This window comes from Pipistrellus hanaki (genome assembly GCF_964339955.1).
Source record: "Pipistrellus hanaki genome assembly, chromosome: 10".
In the NCBI taxonomy this organism is placed as follows: domain Eukaryota; kingdom Metazoa; phylum Chordata; class Mammalia; order Chiroptera; family Vespertilionidae; genus Pipistrellus; species Pipistrellus hanaki.
The window spans coordinates 51,786,335-51,812,182 of record NC_140512.1 but is presented as its reverse complement, the minus strand read 5'-3'; the positions used below and the strand labels follow the sequence as shown (position 1 = coordinate 51,812,182).

Here is a 25,848-nt window from a genome sequence, read left to right as displayed (position 1 = left end):
ATTCTAGGGATTACATATCAAGACTGGAATGGATGTGTGAACTGTATTCATGCATAACTAATGTATAAAGACAGAAATATGGCTGTATATTATTAACCTTCACAAGGCATTCATCAGTATATGTTTGGCACTGACTCATCAATTGAGCCTGCACAGAGTATCTGTCACCAGCAAGATGAAAGGAGCAGGACTCCACTGTTCCCTTCACCACACACTGGAGAAGTGCATGCTGATCTCACTGACCAGCAATTCTCTTAGCTAGATTTCCACCCACAAATCCTGGACCTCATTCATTCTGCCTCAAAGGCAGCCAGTGCCACCTACACAGCGAGGCTCTTTGGCAAGGTCCACTCTGTCCTCCAGATAAATCAGTTGTCTGTGTTGTCCACACAGCGATCGGATCAGAGCGACCAGGGCTTCTAGGATTCAGTCACGTTTTAATGCCGGTGGTCTTGATCCAGCGTCTTGAAGGGTTCAGGAATCTGGAGAACTGTTTGTAAATTATTAAATAGTCCAGAGACGAAACATAATTTTGGAAGACATCATGGGGAGTCAGAGAAGGCTTAACTAAAGGAACTAAGTTCTCCCTTGTCTCAGGACCCCTTACTTTTTATTAACACAAATTGTCCTAAGGCAAGGTAGATATACACTTCAAAGGCCAGAGTTTAGTACACAAAATCCATTGTCAGATTGGAGAAATTGCTTATGGCTGTTCAGGTGCTTGGCCAGTAGGAGGCAATAACATGTAGATTAAGATGCCCTTAGCTGTCTGACAGCAAGCCATCAATTTGTGCATCCTTTTCAGGTTTGGGGAAATGCCCTCAGCCATTTCCAGCTGATTCAGCCCTGCTGACATGCTGGAATTGGCTTCCGGCAATGTTTGCTCTGAATCACAGTAGCACATGATGTGCAGAGCTAATTGTTCCAAAGCCCACTTAAAGCTATAAATGGAGGAGAAACACATTGGAGTTGTATTATTTATTTATTGAGTACATTTGTATTGAATAAATAATAAAAGTAGTAGTAATAGTAATTGCCATATATTAAGCATTTGCATGTTAAATGCCACTCGAAGCATTTATATCTTTTCTCCTTTAATCTTCAAAATACTGGGAGTTAGGTGTGGTGATCCTCCTTTTACAGAAGAATGTTACAGGGGAGTTTGCCCAAATGCTATATGAGAAAGTCAGAATTCGAACTCAGGTCTGTCTCCTTCTTGTTCACTGTACTTGATATACTTGTAGTTCCTAGTGGTTCCAGGAACTGCATGGCATTCTGGGGGAACAAGGATAAAAGTGAGGTTGTACTTGCTCTCAGTCAAGAAGATAATGATTCTTTCTGAACTTGGCTTTACATTTTTGAATGATGCAGCTGCCTGACTCGAAGAAACTCGAGAAGATAAAGTAAAGAGAGACCTGTAAGAATGTGGCATTTTCTTGCTGTGTTGTGTTGCAAAGTGTGCTTTGTTCTGGTGGGTTCCGTTTCTCCTCCATTAGTAAATGGGCCTAATGTTTCCAATTTACACTATGGCTGTGCCGCTCCCTAAGGCTCTTTGGGAGGTTTATAAATGCTGAAGCTGGAAGCTGCTATTTTAATAACACGGATAAATGTTATCTCTTTGCCATATAATATTTTTGCCTCTAAAATTCTGTTAAAACTTACATCTGTGTCGCTTATTCACCTGAAATATTGAGTTAAGTATTTGTTAACATTTTAAGATGCTCTTTGGAGCGGGTTTTACAGCAACACAAAAGGCTTACCGAGCCGGTGGAAATCGAATATGGCTCCATAATCGTGCGTTTCCACAGGAGGACAGAGCTGTTTGTTAGCTTTTCCCCCATTTCTAGTAACTTCCCTTTCCAGCAGGACCTGATCTGGCCTCACTACACACCTTTTTAGTAGATGATTAGGTTTTGATGAAGCGTCAGGAGGATTGTTCGGAATAAAAGAAAAATCAATATTAATGTTTCCCCCCAAGTCCAAAAGAGGCTGAGGTCTGTACTGTTGCTCACCACGTGTGAAAACCACGTGTCCGTGCTGGTTTCACAGTACAGAGTAGGAGCCTAACGCTCACCGTCTCGGAGGCCCTGGCCTGCGCGGCTGGTTACCTCCCTCCAAGCTGTTTCCTAATTAACGGGACGTGGTTGTCCCTCTGTGGAGCGTGCTGCATCCCTCCATCCTGGCGGCTCAGAATGCGTCCTCTCCTGGGTAGCCTAAGGAAACCACTATTCTTTTCACCTCGGCTTTTATTTTTGTTTTGCTTTTCACTGTGTGCCGCACACGGATCTCCTTTGTTCCCACCACATGGGTCAATATTTGGAGACGCTCGGAGCCTTTCTGGAGCTTAGTTTCCTACCCCGAAGTGGAATAATGTTCCAGGCTAGTGAACTGTTTGGAAGACGTTAGGTCAGAGGCATTGTGTGAAGATATAATGGGGAAAGAGGATATAAAATTCTTTGATTTGTCCTTAAAGATTAGATTCAACGGGCATTATTGCCGAGTGTAAGAAGAACCACAGGCTATGAAAGGCTCCAGGAAGAATAACGTATTGCTTTTGTTCTCATGGGTCTCACACTCTGCCAGTGATTTTCAACCTTTTCCATCTCACGGCACACGTAAACTAATTTCTAAAATTCTGCAGTACATCAAAAAATACATTTTTTGCCCATCTTCCAAAAAGATAAGTATAGTTTTGATTCATTCACACCAGGTGGCTATTGTTGTATTGGCTGTTTCATTATTTTATCATCTAAGGGAAAAGAAGTCAGTGTTCCTGACCATATTAGTCAGGTGTTGGAATGTTTTAAAAATTCTTGCCACGCACCAGGAATCGCTGGCTTAGGCAAATCCAGGGCAAGGTGAAATGTGTTCCGGCTGCAAAAGGGAGGCAGAGGTGCCAGAGGTGAGAAGTGGGCTCCAGCTCCGTGGGCACCTTGCCAGGGGCCAAGTCCCCCAGCAGCCCTCACAGCAACATAACCGTATAGATGCGGAAAACGAGGCTCACAGTTGTTAAGAAATGAGTTCCAGAGGAAATACAATGTCAAAGAATACATTTTATTTATCTGGGAAACTGCAGGAAAGAGAATGGTTTCATGGAGATGAAAATTACTCTTAAGCAGCATCCCTGAAGTTAGGTTCTTTATAAAAATGTGACCTTTGTTTTTGTTTTGTTTTTGGCCTCATATAATAATACATTCTCATACTGATGTCATTACCTGTAGTGAGGGGGACAAGTGTATCTGTTCTTCCCCAAAGAGTTACTCTCTGTGATTAGGGAAACGACATTCTGGAGAAGATAAAGAGAAAGGAGTGGGAGGGAGATGTTCCAGAGAACATTAAGAAGTTGTAGTGCCTGTAGCCTTGTGATTAAAAAGGAGGACATGCAGTACATGGTCATTTAAATAACAAATAGTCCATAGACAAGAAAATAGGTCTTTGCCTCCTATAGCCACTGAAAGCATTTTTTTTAACCATCAATATATTATCAATTAGGTGAATAGAACTAAGCAAAGCAAATATAAATAAGACACCTTCACCTTACCCCCAGATTCCCCCATCCTTATCTTTTCTCCTTCTTGATAATGGATTTAATCTATCAATACTTTTCCCCAGCTCATTTTTTTTTTAATCCCTTCCATTTGCCCTTCTTCCCTGTCAGAGTGGGCAAAGAGCTCCCCTCCAGGGCAGCATCCCAGCACAGCCGTCAGACAGAAGGGTCTCCACTGAGGGGTGTTGTGTCTGAGAGAGCAGCTGTACTTCCAGCGCTGGCATGCCCGTGGATGCGTGTCTGGGATCTAATCTGAATAATGTGTCCTGTGTCCCCATTCTTTGCAGTCCTAATTCTGTAGGTCAAGGAGCAATCTTGTGAGTGAAGTGAGTCGAAGTGAGTCGGCACTTCGGCTTTCAGAAATCAATTGGCTTTACTAGCTCAACCCAGAATTTCTGAGGAAATCTGGGCTGGAAAGCAATAGTTCTTATCTGGGAACAAAAGAACCATTGCCTCTGAAATAGGAGGCAAAATAAAGAGAACCCACCAAATGTGTTTCTTAGATGACGTCCATCTTATGTAGAAACATAACAAAAGAACTTAAAACAAGGTTATAGACTGGAAGATGGGAAAGAGTGTCTAAATAAATGGCTTGGTAGTACTGGCTAAAGCGAGGACTTTTGCAAAGAATAGCTGAGTGTTAAAAATGTGTCTCAGGAAAGAGAAAGTGATCTAAAAGTGTCACCATGAAATTTTAATTTGGAGCCATTGACTTAGATAAGGAGGAAAGGACATCTCTATCCTAAGAAAATCCAAATTAGATGCTAATAAGACAATAGATACTTCAGCATGTGATTATCGTGTACCCATTCCAGAAACTAATAGGCTTATCTATATATAATTTGTTTAACAAACGCTTATAAAGTGCCTACTGTGTACAAAACACTGGGGTGGAGGAAAGTTAGCTTTTATAGGTTTGCAAATAATGCAAGGGAATGAATAAAAAGTAGGGATTGTGGTACAGAGAAATAAGAAGGCTGAGGGTAGAGCTAGCTGACACTGAAGTTGTACCTTGGAACTGTGAATTTATAGTGCCTAACACTTACACTGTAACCCAGGGTTGAGCTTGGTAGTAGTATACCCCACAGGCATTTAACAGGAGGTAAGAGGTGAAATGGGGGTTTCCTGTCACAGCCTCATTGACTCTGTAAGCCCCATTAGTTCTTAATGTCACAGTCCTACTCAGGATTCCCATTCCCACTTTTTAAAAAATGTCATCCAGGTAACAAAATCAGAGGATCTCAAAATTATTTACAAAACCTAATAACACATTGCTCTAGGAGTTAGGAAGGTGCTATTACCACAATTTTCTAAATTAGAAAAGTCAAGATTGGAAATTAAATATTTTTTTCCAGGTTAAACAGATATCATTTTGTAGTGACAGACATTTCTCTGTACAAATAAGAAGAGGAGTCAGAAATAATGATTGCACCAAAATGTGATCTTCTGAAATGGTTTCCAGTGAGAAAATCTCGTGGGATCATTCCTCATTGTCTTTTTTTCCGTCTTCTAAAAGAGTTTGGATTTGCAGAGTTAACCTTTCTTTTCCTGCTGTGATAACCATTTTACCCTTTTCAATTTATCACTTTGATGACAGCTGATCCCAGTCTAAGTTAATATTGTAACAATTTTAGATAATATTGCAGATGCACAAGGACACCCTCATATGAATCAATTAAACAAGTCACAGTAAGTTGCCATTAAAAGTGTAGCAGCTGCATCCTTGAAAACAGATGCTCTTCTGGGTCTGAATGAGTCCAATTTTGACTGATTTTAAGACCTAAACAGATTTCAGTCTGGTTAATATTAGGATGTGGAACCACTTGAGACATCCTAATGACCTACGTTGATTGCTTCTCCATGACAGTGAGTGTGTTGGTTTTCCTTGTGAGCTGCTGGGTGTTTGATATGCCAGGGATTTTATGTCAGTAGAAAAGAGGAGACTCTCCCAAGTGTCAGCTGCAGCAAGATGGCCTCATGAAATTAAAGTGACTTCTAAAGGCAACCCAATTTATAGGGATTGGGCAGTAGGGATTGACCGGAATCACTTTAAGCTCTACTTTTGCAAAATTTTGAATAGCCAGGGAAACCAGCTATAATGCACTGCCTCCCTATCCCCACTCTGTCCCTGGCATATACTCAAGAAACTAAGGAGGAAGTTATAGCTGTAAATGGCAACTCATTGCTTTTCTTTCCTGATCTTTATTAATCTGTTATTATGTGAATTATGTGTCCTATTATGTTGGTCAATTAAATCATTAGTTCTGTTTAATTAAAAAAATAATTTATTTTTATAAAAAATTAACATAGCCAAATGTGTGTCTTAAATAAATAAATCTGTCTCACCCACATTTAATTAACCAAATATGGAGGATTGAATTAAGTAGGGACAAGGCACAGGCAAAGGCATCAGTCAGGAGACTCTTCCAGTAGTCCATGGAAGAGATGGAGCTAAACCAAGAAAATGACAGTAGATATAGAAAAGACAAAATATATTAAGAAAACGTTCATGCAGTCAAGTGGGCAGACATTAGTCTTTGTGGAGGGGAGTGAGGGAGGGAAGAGAATTGATTACTCTCATGTTTGCAGCTGAGATTTCTACGTTGATATGCCACTGATAGAGAATTCAGGATAAAGAGCAGATGGTAGAGATGGATAATGAGTTTAGTTTCGAGCTCATTGCATTTGAGATGCCTGTGGGATGTACTGGTAAAGTTAGCTGGCAAACAGTTGATCAAATAAAATTTAGGAGTCATCAATTCTTAGATAATAGCAAAAACCATGAAAATGGATGAGCTCAGAGAGAACAGATAGAATGACAAGTGAGAGCAGCGTGCGAGTGACCAATAGAAAAAAAAAAAATCTTCGGGAACACCAGCACTTATGGGTGAGCTAAAGAAGAATAGCCAGTGAAGGAAACTGAAAAGAGTGTCAGAACTGTGAAAGGACACCCTGAGGAATAGAATGCCATATGAGGCAAAAGAAAACAGAATTTCAAGGAGGAAATGGCCTTTCTGTGTTGAATGAGATTAATACTGGGAAACGCCCAATGGAGTTGGCAATAGGCTATCATTGTTGATGATCCTCAGAATAATTATTTAACAGAGTCAAAGGCACTGATCAGGTTGGCACGTGCAAGAATTAATGGGAGGCAAGACTATGGAGAAAGCAAGTGCTGACAATTTTTTCTTTTGAAGTCTTAATAAGAATCTGAGGTCCTCAAGAGAGGAGTCATGGAAATTAGGAAGGACAAAGAGTCTGGGAGAGCAGCATGAAATGGGGGAAGTTGCTGAGAAAGGGAAAGGAGCTGGCCAAGCACTAGGGCAGGATGACATGTGGTATTGAAGACGCTTTTGAGCATAAAACCCAGAAAACTTTAGTGGCAACAATCAATGCTTAGCGATGTTTCATTTCCCTGTCAACAGATGAGTTGCAGAATTGGCCCCTAGTTAGGTCAAGTTGCCAAAGAAAAATCTGCTTAGAAGATCATTGGCCATACGGTGACACATAGCCACCTCTAGCTACTAAGCTAGGCAGGGAAAGCAGACTTCTAGATTGCCAGAGTCTCTAGCGAATGAGCAAAGGAGAGTTGGAAATATCTGTTGGTTTATCTAATAAGCAGGATTTGCCCCTGAGACTAGATTTAGCTTCCTCATAAACCAATCAATTCAGCATAGAAAGCCCAGCTATACTATGCAAATGGTTAGCCAGGAGTCTCAGATGCCTGCTTTTATGCAAAGGGTATAAGAGGAACAAGCATGTTGTGAATGATCTGATGTGGCCCATCCCCAGTATCGGAAAAACAGCTCAAAGTGCATATCTTCATAAAATGATGTAGTACTAATAGCTTTAAAGCCCACAATATGTGTTCTGCCAAAACGAAGCAATCCCCAAGACAAATACACAACCACGGAGCCTCTAAAAAGTTTTGTGCGTGTGTGTGTGTGTGTGTGTGTGTGTGTGTGTGTAGTAACCTATCTTTACTATAATCTCTCAAACAGCAGATTCTGTCAGCCTTGCTTTTTTGTAGATTTCCATTTGACATTTAAGAGCTCGTTGGTTGTTTGTGTTGTCATTGTTTGCCATTCTCAGCATTTCTTCGCTCAGTGTACTCCTTCTTGTTAAGGAAATTTCCTAAACGTCAGTGAGCCCTCAAGAATTCACAGGCCAGCTTTTCAGTAGATCTGTGGCCATGATTTTTCAAGTTGCTTCACTAAAGTGTTATCTTTTTGCTATAGATTACAGTCAAGCGAAATGTGCATTGTGCTGCTATCTAAACTGTTTTTACCTCACTCATTGCAAGTTTTATCTTGCCATTAACTTACTGTACTTATCTTTTTTGTTCTTGTTTTTAAATCCTCACCAAAGAAGTCAGGATATTTGTTCCATTGATTTTTAGAGAGAGTGGAAGGGAGGGGAGAGGGAAAGGGAGAAAAAGAGAAACATTGATGTGGGAGAGACACAATTACCGGTGTCCTCTTCTATGCCCCTCCTCCCCTGATCAGGGGTAGGGATCGAACCTGCAACCCAGGCACATTCCCTTGACTGGGGATCAAACCTTGAACCTCCAATGCTTAGGCCAATGCTCTAACTATTAAGCTTGGCTGCTTGTTGTTTTTTTTTAATGGCACAGTTTGGCAGCATTCAGTTCCTACGCATATGAAGTTATATATCTCTATAATAAAGCAATTATTGTTGGGTTGTTGTTGTTTTTACTTTTTTGGTGGAATTTGTCCAGAATGCCTTTGATAGACTTTGGGATATTAGTACAGTAATCCATCCACCCTTATCTCTGGTTTTGCTTTTCATGGTTTCAATTACCTACAGGCAACTGCAATCCAAAAGTATTAAATAGAAAATTCCAGAAATAAACAATTCACATTAGTAAGTTTTAAAGTGCTCACTGTTCTGAGTAGCATGATGAAATCTCAGCCACTTGTTTCTGTCCTGCCTGGAATGTGACTCATCTCTTCATTCAGCGAATGTATGTGCTGCCCTCCTATTACTAGTCACTTAGTAAGTAGCCCTTACAGATCCACTGTCATGGTGTCACAGTTCTTGGTTCCAGTCACCCTAATTTTACTTAATAATGGCCCCCAAACACAAGAGTAGTGGAAGATGCTGTTAACTTGGATACCAAAGAGAAGCTATACAGTGCTTCTTTTAAGTGAAAGGGTGTACCAGTATATGTATGGGGGGGGGGGGGTCTATGTAGGGTACCATTCACGGTTGTAGGTCTCCACTGGGGGGTCTTGGAACATGTCCCCTGCTGATAAGGGGAAACCACTATATAACTTTGAACCTCAGACCATGAGTCCAATTTCTTAGGATCCGATTTCTACCTCTTTCCTTGGATATATAGTAGCTCTCTCTGCCACACTTAGTGTCACACAACAGAAGAATCCAGGAGCTCAGAAGCCCTAAAATGCTTTGAAATATTCCATCACTGTTACTTGTGGTTGCTTTCACCCCACCTGCCAAATGAAGACCTGAAGGCAAGTGTTCTCTCCTGGAGATGAGAGAACATAAATCATATTAACAGTACCAAAGAATGGCGCTGCCTCACATGTAGCCTCCTGCAGATTGAGCTCTGTTCACCTTAGATGATGCCAAGGCTGGTAATGATTCTAAGTCTATGTCGTTATACTCCCTTCCTCCTTACACATCAGTTTCTTTAACAGAGTTTTTTCCGTTTGCTATGATACTTCATTAAAGTCTGGTTTCACAGGGAAGAACTATCCTTATAGGTCTTGACTATCTCTCTGGTCCCTTCTCTGGGCTTAGCCCAAGTCTAGGCATCAATGCAGCCCTGACAGCCCATAACTGTAGATGTTGCTGCAGCTAGATGGTGACTCCCTACCCTCCAAGGTGCACACCTCCTGGCATTTAGTCAGTAGTGCCTGGCCACATCCCAAAGACATTGCATCCTCCAATAACTAGAAGAATTTTCAGATGGAAAAGCAAAAAATGGAAATTAGACTGCAAGGTGGATAGAATTATCTTTAAGTAACTTGTTGCTATAATTTAGCTTCTTAGCCTGGACAAATCAAGTGCTAATGCATACTTATTATTTGTGTTTATTATTTATGTTAACATTGAGTGAGTTTTATGTGCTATTGGTCAAAGAGTTTTATCTACATTAATCTGTTCAATACTCCCAACAACCTCATGCTCTAGGTACTATTATCTTATTTTATAGAATAAGAAACAGGGCGACAGAATTTGAGTAATTACCTCGTGTTCACATAGTAAGTAGTGGGGACAAGACTCAGGGCCAGTCTTTGAAGCTCTATAGAACTAAAGGATCTCTTGAATGAAATTGCAAAATTACCATTGGCAACCTTTGAGAAATTGTGGGAAACTGGGCACATAACGGAAACATAGACATAAACAGATATAGTTCACATTTCTGCTGTGCTGCTCAGTCTTTTCCTGAAGGCAACATCCAAGTGCTATTGAATATTGTGTCAATTGCATAGGAAAGATGTAGAAGTTAGCTTTATAAAAATTTCCAAAAAGACCTTTGTAGGACTTTTAGTTGACTATGAGCTCTATATGAGTTCAAGTGGAACATAAAATCATGGCCCCACCCCCTGAACAGCCTTACATGCAAGCATCATGGCATCTGAAACAAAGGAGTAGATGGCTCTCTCTAGGCAGACCAGACCCCTCTGTGTTTTTTTCCCCCTCTGCAGTATTTATTGTGTGTGGTCCTGCATTCCACATTTCAAGGGAGATACAGAATAACTAGGATATTTTTATTGGTGAAGTATTAGAACTGTAAAATTATTCAATTCATTTATTTGACGAAGAGTTGAAAATGGAGGACATTTAGCCTGGAAAAGGGAAGACTGCAAGGAAGCCAAAAGCAGTGTCTTTAATACTTGAAGTGCTGACACATACAAGAATGACTACAAAGTTGGCAGGATCAGGGCAGACAGATAGGAGTCGATGTAGGATGGTCAGATCTTTCAGAGACCGGCTCAGCTGCCTCAGAAGGTGTTGAGTGTCCTTTCACAAACATTTGTGTGAGTGTGAAACCAAAAACTGAACAGCCACCTGCATATTTGTAAATGTCACAAGCATAGACCATGCGGTTGGGCCAGATGACTGCTGAGGTCACTTTCAACTCTGAAGGTCTGTTTTTTGTCATTCTGCAAACAGATTCAATCATCTGGGCTTCTGTGTTTAATCAAGGACAGAAATAGTCTATTCTGTCTTGGATGTCTAATGCCGCCAACACTGGTATTAGCCAAATTGGTAAAAACAACATGATGAACAACAAAATAACATGTCATTTCAAAACCCAGTAGGCATGTAGTGAAATGATTGGTGTTTTGTCCTCTCTCGTTTTCTCCAGTGCTTTCTCCTGCTCAAGATGGTCACACGAACATGGATCCGCCCCCGGTGTCGGAGCAGATCATGCAGACCCTGAGTGAGCTAGCCAGATCTTTCCAGGACATGGCCGACCGCTGCCTGCTGGTGCTGCATCTGGAAGTCAGGTATGACTTGGCCACCCACAAGACGCCAAGATTGAAACCCACCGTGGGTCATAAATCACTTGCTTTTTTCTGGAAACTATCATCATAATTTTTTATTATCATCAGTGTTGTTCTTTTTTTTTACACCAGAAGTGATTTATAGTGTTATTCAGCCACTCTGCAGTTTTTTTACCGCAGGTTGTATTGTGAACACTGTGATTCAGAGTTCGCAAGGCTTGTGATATCAGAATGACCTGAATTTGAATGTCTGTACCAGATGGATAGTTGATCTTAAGACAGTTAATTACATTTACTAACCCTCAGTTTCCTCATCTTAAAAAATGGAAACAAGAATTCCTAACTTGTAGATTTTATAAATTATATCATTAATACAATGCCTGCTACATAATAAGAATTCAAAATGTGGCAGCCTTGTGATTATGGTGATTTTATTGTCACTGATGTTTTTACTAAAGTGCTCTGCTGATCAAGAAGGTAGTATAGATATTCAGGTATGATGGTCCCTTCCTTCAAGATCTTAAAAGCCAATAAGAGAGAGTAAGTTAAAATAATAATTCATGAAAATACTGGCCTCTTATTCCTTCTCCTGCAGGGTAGAATATTCTGAGTATTTTATAACTGCTGTTACTACACATATGAAAATGCCAGGAGGAAAAGACTAGGGAGCCTTTACTTGTTGATTCATTCATTTAATAAATATTTATTGAGTGCCTTCTTTGTGCCAGGTAATGTTCTAAAAGTTGGGATATAGCAATGGAAAAACACCAAATGTCCCTACTCTCCTGGAATTACATTCTAAGGGGAAAAAATAGCCAATGAGTAAAAAAAAAAAAAAAAAAAAAAAAAAATGATTTCAGATAAGAGCAGCTAAAACAACAAAATGGGAAAATGGAATTGAGCAATGCTATCCAATAGAAATATAAAGTGAGCTACATGTGACCCAAATAGATAATTTAAATTTTCTAAAAGTCACATTTGAAAAAAGAATATAATTTATAATTGTGTAAATTATAACACATATTTTAACCTAGTATAACCAAAATATCATTTCAACATGTAATTAACATAAACATTATAAATGAGACATTTTGTATTTTTTGTCCCAAGCCTTTGCAATTTGCAGATTTTACACTCACATCACATTGAATGTAGGACTAGTCATGTTCCCAGTGCTCCAGCGCCTCCCTGTGGCCAGTGCTGTCTTCCTGGGCAGTTCAGGGAATGGCTGAGGTGGATGAGAAAGTAGTTTTGTGTTTGCTTGTTTTTTAGATAGTTTGGGCAGAGAAAATGTGACAAGGTAACAAGAAGGAGCCATCTGTACAAAGACCTAGGGGAAGGGTTTCAGACTCTCTGAGGGAGAAACATTCACAAGGTCCTGAGACAAAATCAGACTTGGAAGAGAGAGAAGTTCAGCTGATTGTCTCCCAGGGAAAAGAGGGATTAGGGGGTGGAGTGAAAGGGTAGGTAAAGGAGCCTGACACATTATACGGCCTTAGAGACCAAGAGAACAGTTCACATTTTCTTTCCAGTGCATTAAGAAGCTATACAAGGTTGTTATGCAGGGGAGGCATGTTCATTCATTTATCATTCATTCACTGTTGTTGTTTTTTCAATTTAAAAAAAAATTAAATTTATTGGGGTGACATTGGTTAATAAAATTATATAGGTCTCAAGAATACATTTTTGTGATACATCATCTGTTTGTTGTATTATGCATTTGCCACCCAAAGTCCAGTCTTTTTCTGTCACCATGTATTTGATCCTTATATCTTTCACTATCCCACCAGCCCCTTCCCTCTGGTAATCACTATACTATTGCCCGTGCCTATGAATTTCTGTTTGTTTTACTTGTTTGTTCATGTCTTGCTCTGTTTTATATCCCACATATATTTCTTTACTTTTTCTGTCTGAGTTGTTTTACTTAGCATGTTTATGATAGGGTAAAAATATGGTACTTATATACAACAGAATACTACTCAGCCATAAGAAAAAAATGAAATACTGCCATTTGCAACAATATGGATGGATCTTGAGAATATCATGCTAAGCAAATAAGTCAGACATCCAGTCACATTTTTAAAAGATCACTTTGACTGTAAATAAAAAAGGAATTTCCTAGAGAGGCATAAATAGAAGTAGAGTGACCAGTTGAAACCAGTTATAAGCACCAGCATGACAGAGGTGGGAGTGTGAGAATGTTGGACATGAGACACATTCTGAAGGTAGAGCTGATAGAACTTGTTAATAGATCAGATTGGGCCCAGGGACTGGAAGCATTAAGGAGAAAAGGACTCAAGGAAGACCACCAGCTTTGGGACTACAATAGTTGTGTGGATGCCTAATCCATTGGTGGAGGTGAAAAAGAACAAGGGAGGAAAAAGGTTGAGTGAGAGGTGGAAATCAAGAATTGCATTTTGGAGATGTCAGTTGCAGATGCTTAGTAGACCTCTAGGTAGAATGTCAAATAGGTAGTTGGATATAGACTTGAAACTTCAGAATCAGAAATCTTAGGATTAGAGAGTGTATAGTAATACATTTTCTTCTAGATGACTAGGAGACATTGTTAAAGTTGATAGAATATTTTTTTTCTTTTGAGTCTTTACTAGATTTAGATTTTTAAATGTAAATAGGATTTTGGTTCATACTCCAGTTTAGACTCTACTTAGAACTTGGATATCTTTCAGTGTGCCCAGGTAAAGCCTAAATGATAATTTCTTGTTAATATCACTTTTTTTGTATGACACTTGCTTTTTTTATTCTTCATTATCTTGTTCAGTGAGTTACTTCTTTATTGCTTGTGAGCACCTGTGAGTCGAACAAGACAAGGAGCATCAAGGATTTGGAGTCTATCTTACCATTATTTCCGAACTTACTTCTTTAAAAAAAAAAAAAAAAAAAAAAAAAAAAAATCTTTATTGTTGAGAGTATTACAGATGTCCCTCTTTTTTTCCCCCATTGCCCTCCTCCATCCAGTTTCTGCCCCACCCTGGGTCTTCACCACTCTATTGTCTGTATCCATAGGTAATGCCTATATACATACTAGTATAAGCTCTTTGGTTAGTCTCTTCCCACCTCCACTCCCCCCTTTCCTCTGAGATTTGTCAGTGTGTTCCATGTTTCCATGCCTCTGATTCTATTTTATTCACTATTTTATTTTGTTCAATACATTCTTTGTTCCTTTATTCTGATTTTTAGATTCTATTGTTGATAGATATGTATTCATTGCCATATTATTGTTCATATTTTTTCTTTTTCATCCTCTTCTTCTTCCTCTTTCCCTTCCTAAAGAATACCCTTCAACATTTCATGTAATACTGGTTTGGTGGTGATGAATACCTTTAATCTAATTCTTGTCTGTGAAGCTCTTTATCTGACCTTTAATTCTAAATGATAACTTTGCTGGGTAGAGTAATTTCAGTTATAGGTCCTTGCTATTTATCACTTTGAATATTTCTTAACACTCTTATTTGGCCTACAAAGTTTCTGTTGAGAAACCAGCTGACAGTTGTATGAATTTGCCCTTGTAAGTAACTAACTGCTTTTTTCTTGCTGCTTTTAAGATTCTTTTTGTCTTTAGCACTTGGCATTTTAATTATGATGTGTCTTGGTGTGGGCCTCTTTGGGTTCCTCTTGTGTGGGGATTCTCTGTGCTTCCTAAACTTATAAGTCTTATTTCTTTCACCAGGTAGGGCAAGTTTTCTGTCATTTCTTCAAATAGGTTTTCAATATCTTGTTCTCTCTCTTCTTCTGGCACCCCCATAACATGAATGTTGGTATTCTTGAAGTTGTCCCAGAGGCTCCTTACACTGTCTTCATTTTTTTTTCTTTTTGCTCTTCTGATTGAGTGTTTTTGCTTCTTCATATTCCAAATCCTTTATTTGATTATCGATGTCCTCTACTGTTTAATCCCTGTAAATTATTCTTTATTTCAGTTAGTGTATGCTTAACTTTTGACTGGTCCTTTTTCATGTCTTTGAAATTCTCACTAAGATCTTGAAAGTCTCACTGAGTCCCTTAAAGCTTTTATTAAGATCCTTGAGTAACCGTATAACCATTGTTTTGAACTCTGTGTCCAGTAGTTTGCTTGCTTCCATTTCTTTCATTTGTGGCATAGTTCTTTGTCTCCTTATTTTGGCTGCTTCCCTGTGTTTGTTTCTATGTATTAGGTAGAGCTGCTATGTTTCATGGATTTGTTAGAGTGGCCTTGTGTATCAAGTGTCCTATAGAGTCCATTGGCTCAGGCTGCCCAGTCAGCTGAAATGGTCACTCTAGGTGCACCCCTGTGTAGGCTGTGTGCACAGTCTTACTGTACTTGAGTCTTGATTGCTGTTGGCATCACTGGGAGGAATTGTCATCCAGGCCAGTTGGCTGTGAGGACCAGCTGTGACTAAGGTGGAAGAGCTGCTTTGAAGAGATACCCCTATGGAGCAGGACCTGCTTCAGTGGAGCTTTGGTGCTCACTAAATCTGTCCCTTAGGTGTATTGCATGTGGATGTGTAGAGTTGTAATCTGGTGTGGTCTAAAGCTGTCTGTCCAGTGCACTGGCTCTGGGGTCTCCCAGGATATGCCAAGTCAGCCACTACCTGGGAACACCAGGCAAAAGCTACAGAGAGATCTGCAGCTGGCTGCTATTTGTATTAAGCTTGAAGGTGCCTAGGTGAGGCCCAACTGTGAAGCAAGGCAGGCTGGTGCTATTGCCTAGTCTTAGGCCTTTTACTGGTATATTTAGGGCATGTTGATGCCAGCTGCTGCTCGTTTAAGAAATTTTTTTGAAAGTCTGGAGCCTGAGCCAGGACATGCCATTCATATGGAAATGCTATTGCAAACAGTTTGGGTTGGCTGCAAATTGGATGGGGCCAGGTCTTTGAATCAGCAGGGCAGAATGAACAGTGTGGACCACACAATGGTAACTCAGATATGGCCCCATTCAGCTTTGTGACAGGAGAGGTCCCAGCACAGGAACGAAGACCCCTGACAGAGAAAGCCATCTCCAAGTTCCTATCCCAGTATGAGAGAAAGCCATATTCAAGTTCCTGCCACAATGCCATATTCTGTATTTTCCGGCGTATAAGACAACTTTTGAAACGAAAAAAAGTCAACCAAAAATCGGGGGCAAAAGACCAAAATTGCACAAAAATTACCTGCAGATCTTGACGGCAAAGTAAGTCTTTTCTTTGAAGTGTGGGGTAGTCTTATACAGCAAATATAGGCCTAAACCTATGTTTTAACTGTAAAGTTAGGGGGTCGTCTTATACGCCCGAAAATATGGGTAATTCAGTTCCTCCCTGTATGTGTCTGGCACTCTCTACTCTGCCCCTGAGCATTGCCCTAGTGCTGGAGCTCAGAGGAAGCATGACTATTTAAGTCCCTTTAAGAGGGACTGCCTGGATCTCCAGCAGCCCATGTCACTCAGCCACAATCCTTGCTGGTTTTTATAGCCCAAAGTTACAGGGACTTCTCTTCCCAACTCTGGATGTCTAGTGTGAGGCTGGAATCCCTTGCTTCTCACGTGAGGCCTCCACAATGGCATGCCTCCACCCCTCCTATAAGTCTTGATGTACTTTCTTTACTTCTCTAGCTTTAGGATGGACAATCAGCCAGCTCTTAGGTGGTTCTGCATGATGGTTGTTCTGTATTTTAGTTGTAATTTTGACATGGTTGTGGGAGGTGGCGAGTACCAGCGTTTACAAACCTATGCCACCATCTTGGTTCCAACCTGAACTTATTTCTTATATTCAACTCTCCAGAAATAAGGCTTTTCTTCTGTATTCTTATTTGACTTACAATAAGATTTATATTTGTTTTCTATTTATTTGTAGCATGACAGGTATTTTCTATGAGAAAGTAAATGCAATAGGCATAAAGGAAAGAAACCACCAGTAACATTTGATGTCTCTTTTACCTGGGTCACACAGAAAAACAAGAGAACATCGAATTCATTATTATCACCGCTCCTGGAATTATGCTATTGATTGTGTGGGCGCATGATGTGTTCCACATTTAGAATTATCTGCTTGTAGTGTAGTTAATTCCAGGTGGGATGTTTACAACACGTTTGAGTAAAATCTTTTAAATCCTTAACCTCTATTCTGCCCTTTTTGTTTTTCTACATCTTGGCAGTACTATGCTGAACATGTTTTAGTCATTATTTATTAACTCTACAAGGAACCATTTGGTGCTGTAACATTCACTGCTATATCGCCTTCAACATTAGTCTAAAAACAGAACAAGGTCATTTTAAAAATAAATAGCGAGAATGCTGAGTTTTAGAGTCTTGGATGCAGAATTTTCTTTCCTTGACTTTTATTATACTGCGAACACTAAACATGTTTGTTTTTTCTAAGTTGAATGTCTTTACCTCCTCATATAGCATGATTCCAGCATTCAGGTTGCTTCCTCATGCATATGCTCCATTTGTCTTTGTTTCTTTAAAGTATGTTGTATAAAACTGGATAGAACACCCCGTATGTATGGCTTCAATAGTGAATGTTCACACATTTTATTCATTTATTGTCACAGTACTAAGCTTTTTATTTTATTTTTACCATCTGTGATGATAATCAGTTTACAAAATGAATAAGACATATCTCAAGCAAATCCTTATACAATAGCATGATAATGCTAAAATAGGGCAGAATGCAAGGTGCCCACAGTGGGAAGAGACAGTTAGCTTCCAGAAGATAGGAAAAAGGTGAGTCTTGTTCACTGTGCTGGCCCCAGAACCAGGAAGAATCCTACTGTATAATAGATGCTCAATAAAAACATCAGTCACTCTTGAGAATTAGCTGGTTTGAGACCAAACCCAGATAAAATAAATGCTGTTTCCCCAAATAGAATCTGTTGGATTGATTTTGAGATTCTGTTTTCACTCAGTAGTTCACTACGTATATATGAAAGATACAGAGGTACTGCATGGCCAACATCATCCTTGTGATCATAATCAGCTTGTGTTTGTTCTTTTCTTTCCTGCTAAGAAAGAATTAGAACTTAGGACCTGTTGTCCAGAACTGGTACAATGAAAAGGTGGCTAGAAGGCACTACCTCTGGCATTTTTAACCAAGAAGACACTAGTAAGAGCATAGATAGAAAAAAAAAAAAAAAAAAGTAATGGGAAATGCTAGCAAGAAGTTCAAATGTCAATTTTTTGTCTTATTTCCCCCAATGTTTATATTCATAAGTCCATATTTTTCTTTACTATTGTTAAAGTTCAGTTTTAAATCCAGCAGGTTCTGTGTTGAAGAACCCATCCAAATAGCATTGGACAGTTTACCTGCGTCACTGTAGGTCACATTTAACCACCAAACAGTGCCTTTCCAAAGTTTGAAACATAAGGCAAATGACACCCCCAAGAAATGAAAGACATGGTGAGATGATAAAATATTGTTCAGTATTTTCTCCTATTTGAATGTGATAAGAAGAGAATTAGGTTGCCATTTGAATCCAAAATGCAAAGAATGTCACCTTTATCAGCCGATTCTCTCACCATCAGCAGAAATCCAAGTGGGTTCAAGAGCTATCGCCTGTCACTGTTGGGATCCTAAATGTGCACTTTCTGAAAATCAACCATCCTGCTGTGTAATCAACAATATTTGCAGAAAAACATAATGCCAAAGGCATATGAAGGTCAGCAACAACATGCCAGAATTCAAAAGAAAAGGGGGAAAAACAAAGAATTTTTAAAAGTTTGACATTTGTTAATGACTACTTTAATTTCTTTTTCATCTCTGGCCATTTTGGGAGAGGAAAATGGTACCTTAAAACAGTGTTTATCTCTCTTCTCCGCTCCTCACCTCAGGATCTCATAAGTTCTCACCTCCAATCTGTAACAATGTCTTAAATAGTCTTTCTACTTCCAGTTTCTCGCACACTCCACCATCAGTCCACCCTTCATCCTGCCAGAAGATCTTGCCAAAGCTCATACCCAATGATATCATTTCACCTCCTAAAAGTCCTCCTAAGGCTCCCTATGGCTTCTCAAAGTCCAAAGTCCTCAGAAGGCCTCCAAAGCCCATGACAACCTGGCCCTGCCCATCTCCCCAAGCTCACCTCATGCTCTGTCCTGTGATCTGTGTGTGCCGGAAAGAGCAGATCATCACCCCCTGAAACTACCCTTTGTCCCTGGTCTTCCCATTGTCTGGGTTATAATATTTATAATTTATTATAAAAATGCTTTAGCATTGATGACTTCATCTTATTTTCAATTAAGAGCTGCTTAGTTTAAATTTCAACCACAGTGCCAATCAATTTCCCTCATCATATCAATTTCCCTCATCACTAATCCTCCACAGTTGATTTCATTATGTCAGAAATCGGATTCTATAGGGATTTGCGACCAGTGCACATATTGGTATCTTGATCAAAACTGTACATTTTACCAGTTAACACATGAATGTCAGAATGAGCTTTTATTGGTGCAGTTAATCATGAGTTGCTTAGCAGCTGTTAAGATGAGCCTCATCATAAAAATGAACTGGTAAGTCAAGATATTTGGATTCCCTTGCAAGAACAGGTAATAAGAATATAACACGTACTATACACAACTTAGCTCAAAATAGATTCTAGATCTAAATGTAAAATCTAAAGCTGTAAAACTTGTAGAAGAAAACACATGAAAAAGAAATTAGTGACTTTGCTTAGAGTCTTAAATCTAACACCTAAAGCACTGTCCATTAAGGAAATAAAGGATAAATTGAACTGCATCACAATGTAAAACCATTCTTTGAAAGATACTGGTAAAGTGGAGGGGGGAAAAAAAAGTGCCTCTCTTCCCCTGGCTGCCTGAAGATCATCGGCTGCCATCATGAGCAACACAGAGACTGTCGGACCAGGAAGTTTACGACAACAAACTACCTAAGCGGAAACAAATAGCCATTGATGTCCTTCACCCATCAACAGTACCTAAAAGAGAAATTCAGGGGAAAGTAGCCAAAATGAATTAAACTATAGCAGATGCTAGCTTTGTGTTTAGATTCAGAGCCTATTTTGGAGGCGGCATTTTAGCTGGCTTTGGCATGATTTATTTGGCATGGGGTTATGCAAAGAAAAATGAACCAAACATAGACTCACAAGACATGGCCTATAAGAGAGAAAGACCTCAAGAGCTCAGAGAAAGGAAGCCAAGAACAGGATGAAGAAAGTCAGAGGTCTGCAGAGGCCATCATTGGTGCTGCAGAAAGTGAGCTGGAGACTGGACAACATAAGGAGTAAAGATTCTCTGTGGTGACTGCAGATTTTTCATGAGAGGGTTAATAGGCTGGTAGAAAATATTTGCAAAATGCATATCTAATGAAAGACTTGCATCCAGAAAAAATATAATAAACTCTCAAAAGTTAGTAGGACAACAACCTAATTAAAAAATTAGGCAAATGATGGGAACACAAAGATATATGGATAGCAAATAAGCCTATGATATTCCCAATATCATTAGTCATTAGGAAACACAAATTAAAACCACAATGAGATATCACTATACATCTATTAGAATGACTAAACTTTTTTTTTACCTGACAAATTCTTGAAGTGAAATAAGCCAGACAAGAAAAGATAAATAGTCATGGTATTACTATATGCAGAATCTAAGGGGGGGGGGGGGAAGAGAGGGGGGGGGAGAGAGAGAAAGGGAGAGAGAGAGAGAGAGAGAGAGAGAGAGAGAGAGAGAGAGAGGCTGAGGGAGTGGAGAAAATGGGAAAGATTGAGAAAAGGGTACAGACTTTCATTATACGATTAATAAGGCCTAAGCACCTGGAGCTTTAATGTAAAACATGGTACCTATAGTTAATAACACTGTACTATGTAATTTAAATTTGCTACTAGAGTAAAACATAAATGTTCACACTAAAAAAAGGAACTAAGATATGTGAGGTAATAAAGGTGTTAATTAATTAGATGGGGGAATCCTTTAACAAGGATTATAGTTTGATATAACTATATCAAAACACTTTAAATATCTTATGACTATACGGTGCCCATAGAGCTAAAATTTAAGAAAACCGACAATACTAGGTGCTGGTGGAAGATGTGGAGCAACTGGAACCCTCGCACGTTGCTGGTGAGATAGGAAAAGGTACAGCTACTTTGGAAAACTGTTTGGCAGCTTCTTATAAAATTAAACATACACCTATCATATGACCCACCAATCTACTTTTAGGTATTTACCCAAGAGAAATGAAAATGTATACAAAAACCTGTACACGAAGCAGCTTTATTCATAAGCACCCCAAATTTGAAACAACCCAGATGTCACCTGGTGAAGAGTGAAATTGTGGTACATCCATATATGGGGGTCTGCTCAGCCATAATAAGGAATGAACAACATGGATTTATCTCAAACCCTTAAAACAGAGTAAAGGAAGCCAAACTCCAAAGGCGACATTCTATACACTTCCATTTATATGACATTCTGGAAGAGATGAAACCATGGGACAGAAAATACATCAGTGGTTGCAAGATCTTGGGGTATCAGTAGAGATTGACTTCAAAGGGGACCAGGAAATTCTGAGGGTGATAAGACTATTCTGTAATGATTATGGTGGTGCTTATATAACTGTATGCATTTCTCAAAACTCATAGAAGAGTACCCTAAATAGGGTGAATTTTCTTGCTTATAAATTATTTCTCAGAAAACCTAACTTAAAAGGAAAGATGGCCATCAAGTCTGTGTTTGCCTCGCTGGGGATAAATGCCCAAGGTTTTTGCAGCCATGTGTTTAGGAATAGTTCTTGTTACCTGATGCCAACCATAAGGGTAACAGAATCCTGACCAGTATTGTGTCTTATCTCCCTCCAGGAGCATCAGATACATTCATCCAAAAACAATAGAGAGTTAGGACTTCACTGTGTGAACTATAAATGGTGTTTCTGTTTTCTTTTTAAAATAAATACCTATGCGTGCTTTTCATTTCAATTTAATACAAAGGTAATGAAGTAGCAAATGCTTACCTACCTCAAGCATCTCTGACAGTTACTGATATCTACCAAAAAGAAATGAAGAGGGGGTGGAGGAGGTCGAAGAGGGTATGGGGAATAAATGGTGATGGAAGGAGACTTGACTTGGGGTGATGAACATGCAATTCAATGTATTATAGAATGGTAGGGCTGAGACCGACATAATTCTATTAACCAATGTCACCCGAATAAATTCAGTAAAATCAAATAAAAAGAAATGAAGAATTGTGCATCACCAAAATGACTCGGGCCATTTCAACACAGAAATACACTTCTTCCTCCACCTCATTCAGATGTGCCCTTTCCAGACACTCTCAGTGTATGTGCTTCTTAGGGAAACACTGCCCTCTTTTGGTCATTGTTTTCTTGGTCGGTCCTAGCAGGTTGTAGTGTTCAAGGACTCAAATTGAGTCTTACATTCCCAGGGCCTAGCACAATTTTTAACTAATTCATGGATGTTTTGTGTTTTATTTAAGTAATAGACTAACATTAATAAATATGCTAATAGTGTTGACATCCAGCCTTACTATACACTTCCTCCATGTCAGGCCCTATGCCAAACACTTTCTATGTGATAGCTCCTTAGGTATTGTTCTCATTCCCTTTGCACAGATACGGAAACCGAGACAGAGAGAGATAATAACTTGCCTGAAGTCACACAGCTAATAAGGGTTGGAATTGGGAATGCAAAACAATGTAGTCTCATTATACAGCTTACACATTTTAGATCTGTGACATCCGCCTCTCATTTTTACTACAAGGATATCTGTTGAAAAATGTAATGCTTTTCACACTATGCATGCAGTCCTGTCACTGAAAAGGATTTTAGAGCTCATCTATTTCTCCCTCACAGCATGTGAATTGAATAAGCAAAAGCCAAAGACTCTGATTTGCTCAAGGTCACTTAGCTGCTCTGTGGAGTAACCAAGGCGGCTTTCTGGTGAAAGGGGGAGGGGCGCATGCAGTGTTACAGGCCACTGCTTCTGTAAATATTTGAGAGCACGATCACAAAAAGATCATTATTCTCATCAGAAAGAGGAATTGCTAATTGCTCTCCCCATCTCTCTGTCTTTTCCAGGGTTCACTGTTTCCATTATCTCATCCCTCTTGCAAAGGAGGGGAACTATGCCATCGTTGCCAATGTGGAAAGTATGGATTATGACCCTCTGGTAGTCAAGCTCAACAAAGACATCAGTGCCATTGAAGAGGCCATGGGTGCCAGTCTGCAGCAGCACAAGTTCCAGTACATCTTTGAAGGTCAGCCCTGCCCCGTCCCGTGTGTTCAAGAGGGATGGAGGGGCCGGTGGCCTGATTTTTCTCTGTCATGGAAGTTTAAAACTTGTGGGGAAAGTTTGTTGGAACTTTTATATCTTTTTTTCTTAAAGCAGCAATGCCTGGTATCTCTGTATGGCCAGGTAGACAACAATATGGCTGCCATCTGCTCCGGTTGATAAGGAGATTTAATCCAAGATAAGGCAGATGGCAGCAGGCTGCCTCCCTGACATGCCACTCATGAGAGTTGGGTAAATGTGTGGAGGGCCCCGAATTCACTCAAGAGGAGCTCCTAAAAGAAAAAGAAACATATACCATGAGGAGAGGGTTCTGAAAACTCCCTCCTGGCTAAAACGTTCTCTCTGAGAATGCATTACTGTCAGGAAACAAGGAAAACAAAGGCACCCTCCGATGGGCATTGATTTTAGGAAGGCTGCATCCTGAATGCCTTCAGGGCGGGCGAAGGCAGAGGAGGGTATGGAGACAGCACTGTGGTGCCAGGCAGGTAATTTTTCCGGCTGAATTCCCTCCTGGGGTCCCTGTCAGGGCTTCCCAGTGCCTCCCCTTTTTTCTTGTTTTGGTTTCTTTGTACATAGACCTGGGCACTAGAAGCATCCATGGTGTGTCTTGGAATGAAACCAGTGTTGTTTACAGCTACTCAGAGGTGTGTCGTTTAAAGGATTGTAGCCACCAAATGAGAGGCAGTGGTGATGCCTGGCCGTTGATTGATTCATGAAACAGTTGTATTTCAAGAATGTGGGCCTCCAAATCTTATAAAACTAGCTGTTAGTGAGCGCCTGGCACAATGGATTTGGGGGCAGCGGTCACGCTCTGTAGCTTGAATCTGAGGTGTCCATCTGAGAATTCACTTCTCCCTCCTGCAGAGTCCTCTCTGGTCTTTACCGGGGCTCTTCCAAGCCCTACCTTCTCTCTCCCAGAGTTTTCCTCTCACTGTGCCCAGGCAGTTCTTCACATGTAATCCTGCTGGGAGACCACGTCGCAAAATACAGGCCTGATCCTCTGACTTAGAATTGATTTTAACTAGGAAAGTTTCAGACTGTTTTAAAAGCCAGTAATTTCTCTGCAATGTAATTTTCTAAATTCAAAAGGTGTAATGTTGAGTTTCCTCAAGCTGAAGAGGAGGTGACAGTTAAGTGTTCCTGCCTCATATTTAATACTTCTATGAGTGGCGGCGGGGGGGGGGGGGGGGGGGGGAGTTACTTCATCCCAGCTGTGGTTTAGAATTGCTGGTATATAATAATAACATAAAGAGACCAATTTCTAATTGGTTTTATTATTTGTTATTATTATTTATTACATACATTTTTATGCAATATAGTTATTAGTATTTACTATTTTTTATATATGTTTTTATTTCAGAGAGAGGAAGGGAGAGGAGAGAGATGGAAATATCAATGATGAGACAGAATCATCTATCAGCTGCCTCCTGCATGCCCACTACTGAGAATCAAGCTTGAAACTGGGGCATGTGCCCTTACTAGGAGCCAAACCATGACCTTCTGGTTCATAGGTCAATGCTCAACCATTGAGCCACACCGGCCGGGCAGTATTTATTATTCTTTACAAACAATCCACTTGCCCGCAGCCATTGCCTACACTTAGGATCTACTGCAAATGGCAGAACAGAATTATACCTGGGGGTATGGGCTCAGGAGTAGCAGCAGAAACTTGACCTACAGGTATTTTTCACAGAAGTCAGTTGTCTGGAATTAATGTAAAATCCCTGTGTGCCTTTTCTTCACTTTCAAGTAGTAGCACATGCAATTGGGCTTGCGAGCTGGAAGCAGTGTTGGTGAGGATAGCAGAACAAGAGAGAACACACCTTCCTCTCCCTTTGCTACCTTCATCCTAATAGAAAGGGAACTCATTTTGAAGACAGAGGGAGCAATTATACCCCAAGACTCACCCTAAGCTGTGACTTGAGCCATAGTCACTGTGTAGGGACTATTCCTTCAGAAGAGGAAAGTAACAAATACAGCAGACCGTTTGGGACCAGTCAGACTAGCACTCAAGTTTGGGGAAACAGCCTGCTAAAGTTCAGCTCTGAAAGAAAAAGGGAAAAAGAAGAACTAGAAGTTTACTTAATTCCAAGTATTTAGAATTAGAATCTGGCTTCTTGAAATGTTAATCTACATGTGCCTTGGATTGTTCTGAACTCAATTACATAGGAGACCCTGAGTGGGACTGGTAGTTGTTGTTCTGACCTGCTCTTGCTCAGTTTCATAGACCTCAAGATAGTCCTTTGGCATTAAGAGCAAACCACTTATCAGACTCTAGAAATGCCCATAGCTGTCTCAGAGGAACTCAACAGTTAATGCATGATCTGCTTTTCTTTCACACTTTGCTTCTGCTTACACTCTCTCCAGTTGCTACTTCAGAAATATACTCCACCTTCAGTGTTGAGGTGTATTAGCATAAGTGCCAATAGCCCAACTTCTTATTGATTTATTTTTGCTTAGGAAGGTCCCAAAGCAACGTTTGAGGTAGCATATACTCTTACCTGTTTTGTGGGAAAAAGAGGAGGTCAAACACATTGTATTTACATGTGTTCACCACTTCCATA

General features: G+C 39.9%; 1 protein-coding gene across 1 annotated transcript in view; it reads left to right on the top strand.

Annotated features, from left to right (window-relative positions):
- EXOC4 (exocyst complex component 4) overlaps positions 1–25,848 on the top strand; it is a 675,663-nt gene that overhangs the window by 599,643 nt on the left and 50,172 nt on the right. The window contains exons 15-16 of the mRNA XM_084896566.1: positions 10,908–11,049; positions 23,071–23,249. Of these exons, the coding sequence (XP_084752692.1) occupies positions 10,908–11,049; positions 23,071–23,249 (321 nt within the window). The remainder of the gene's footprint in view (positions 1–10,907; positions 11,050–23,070; positions 23,250–25,848) is intronic.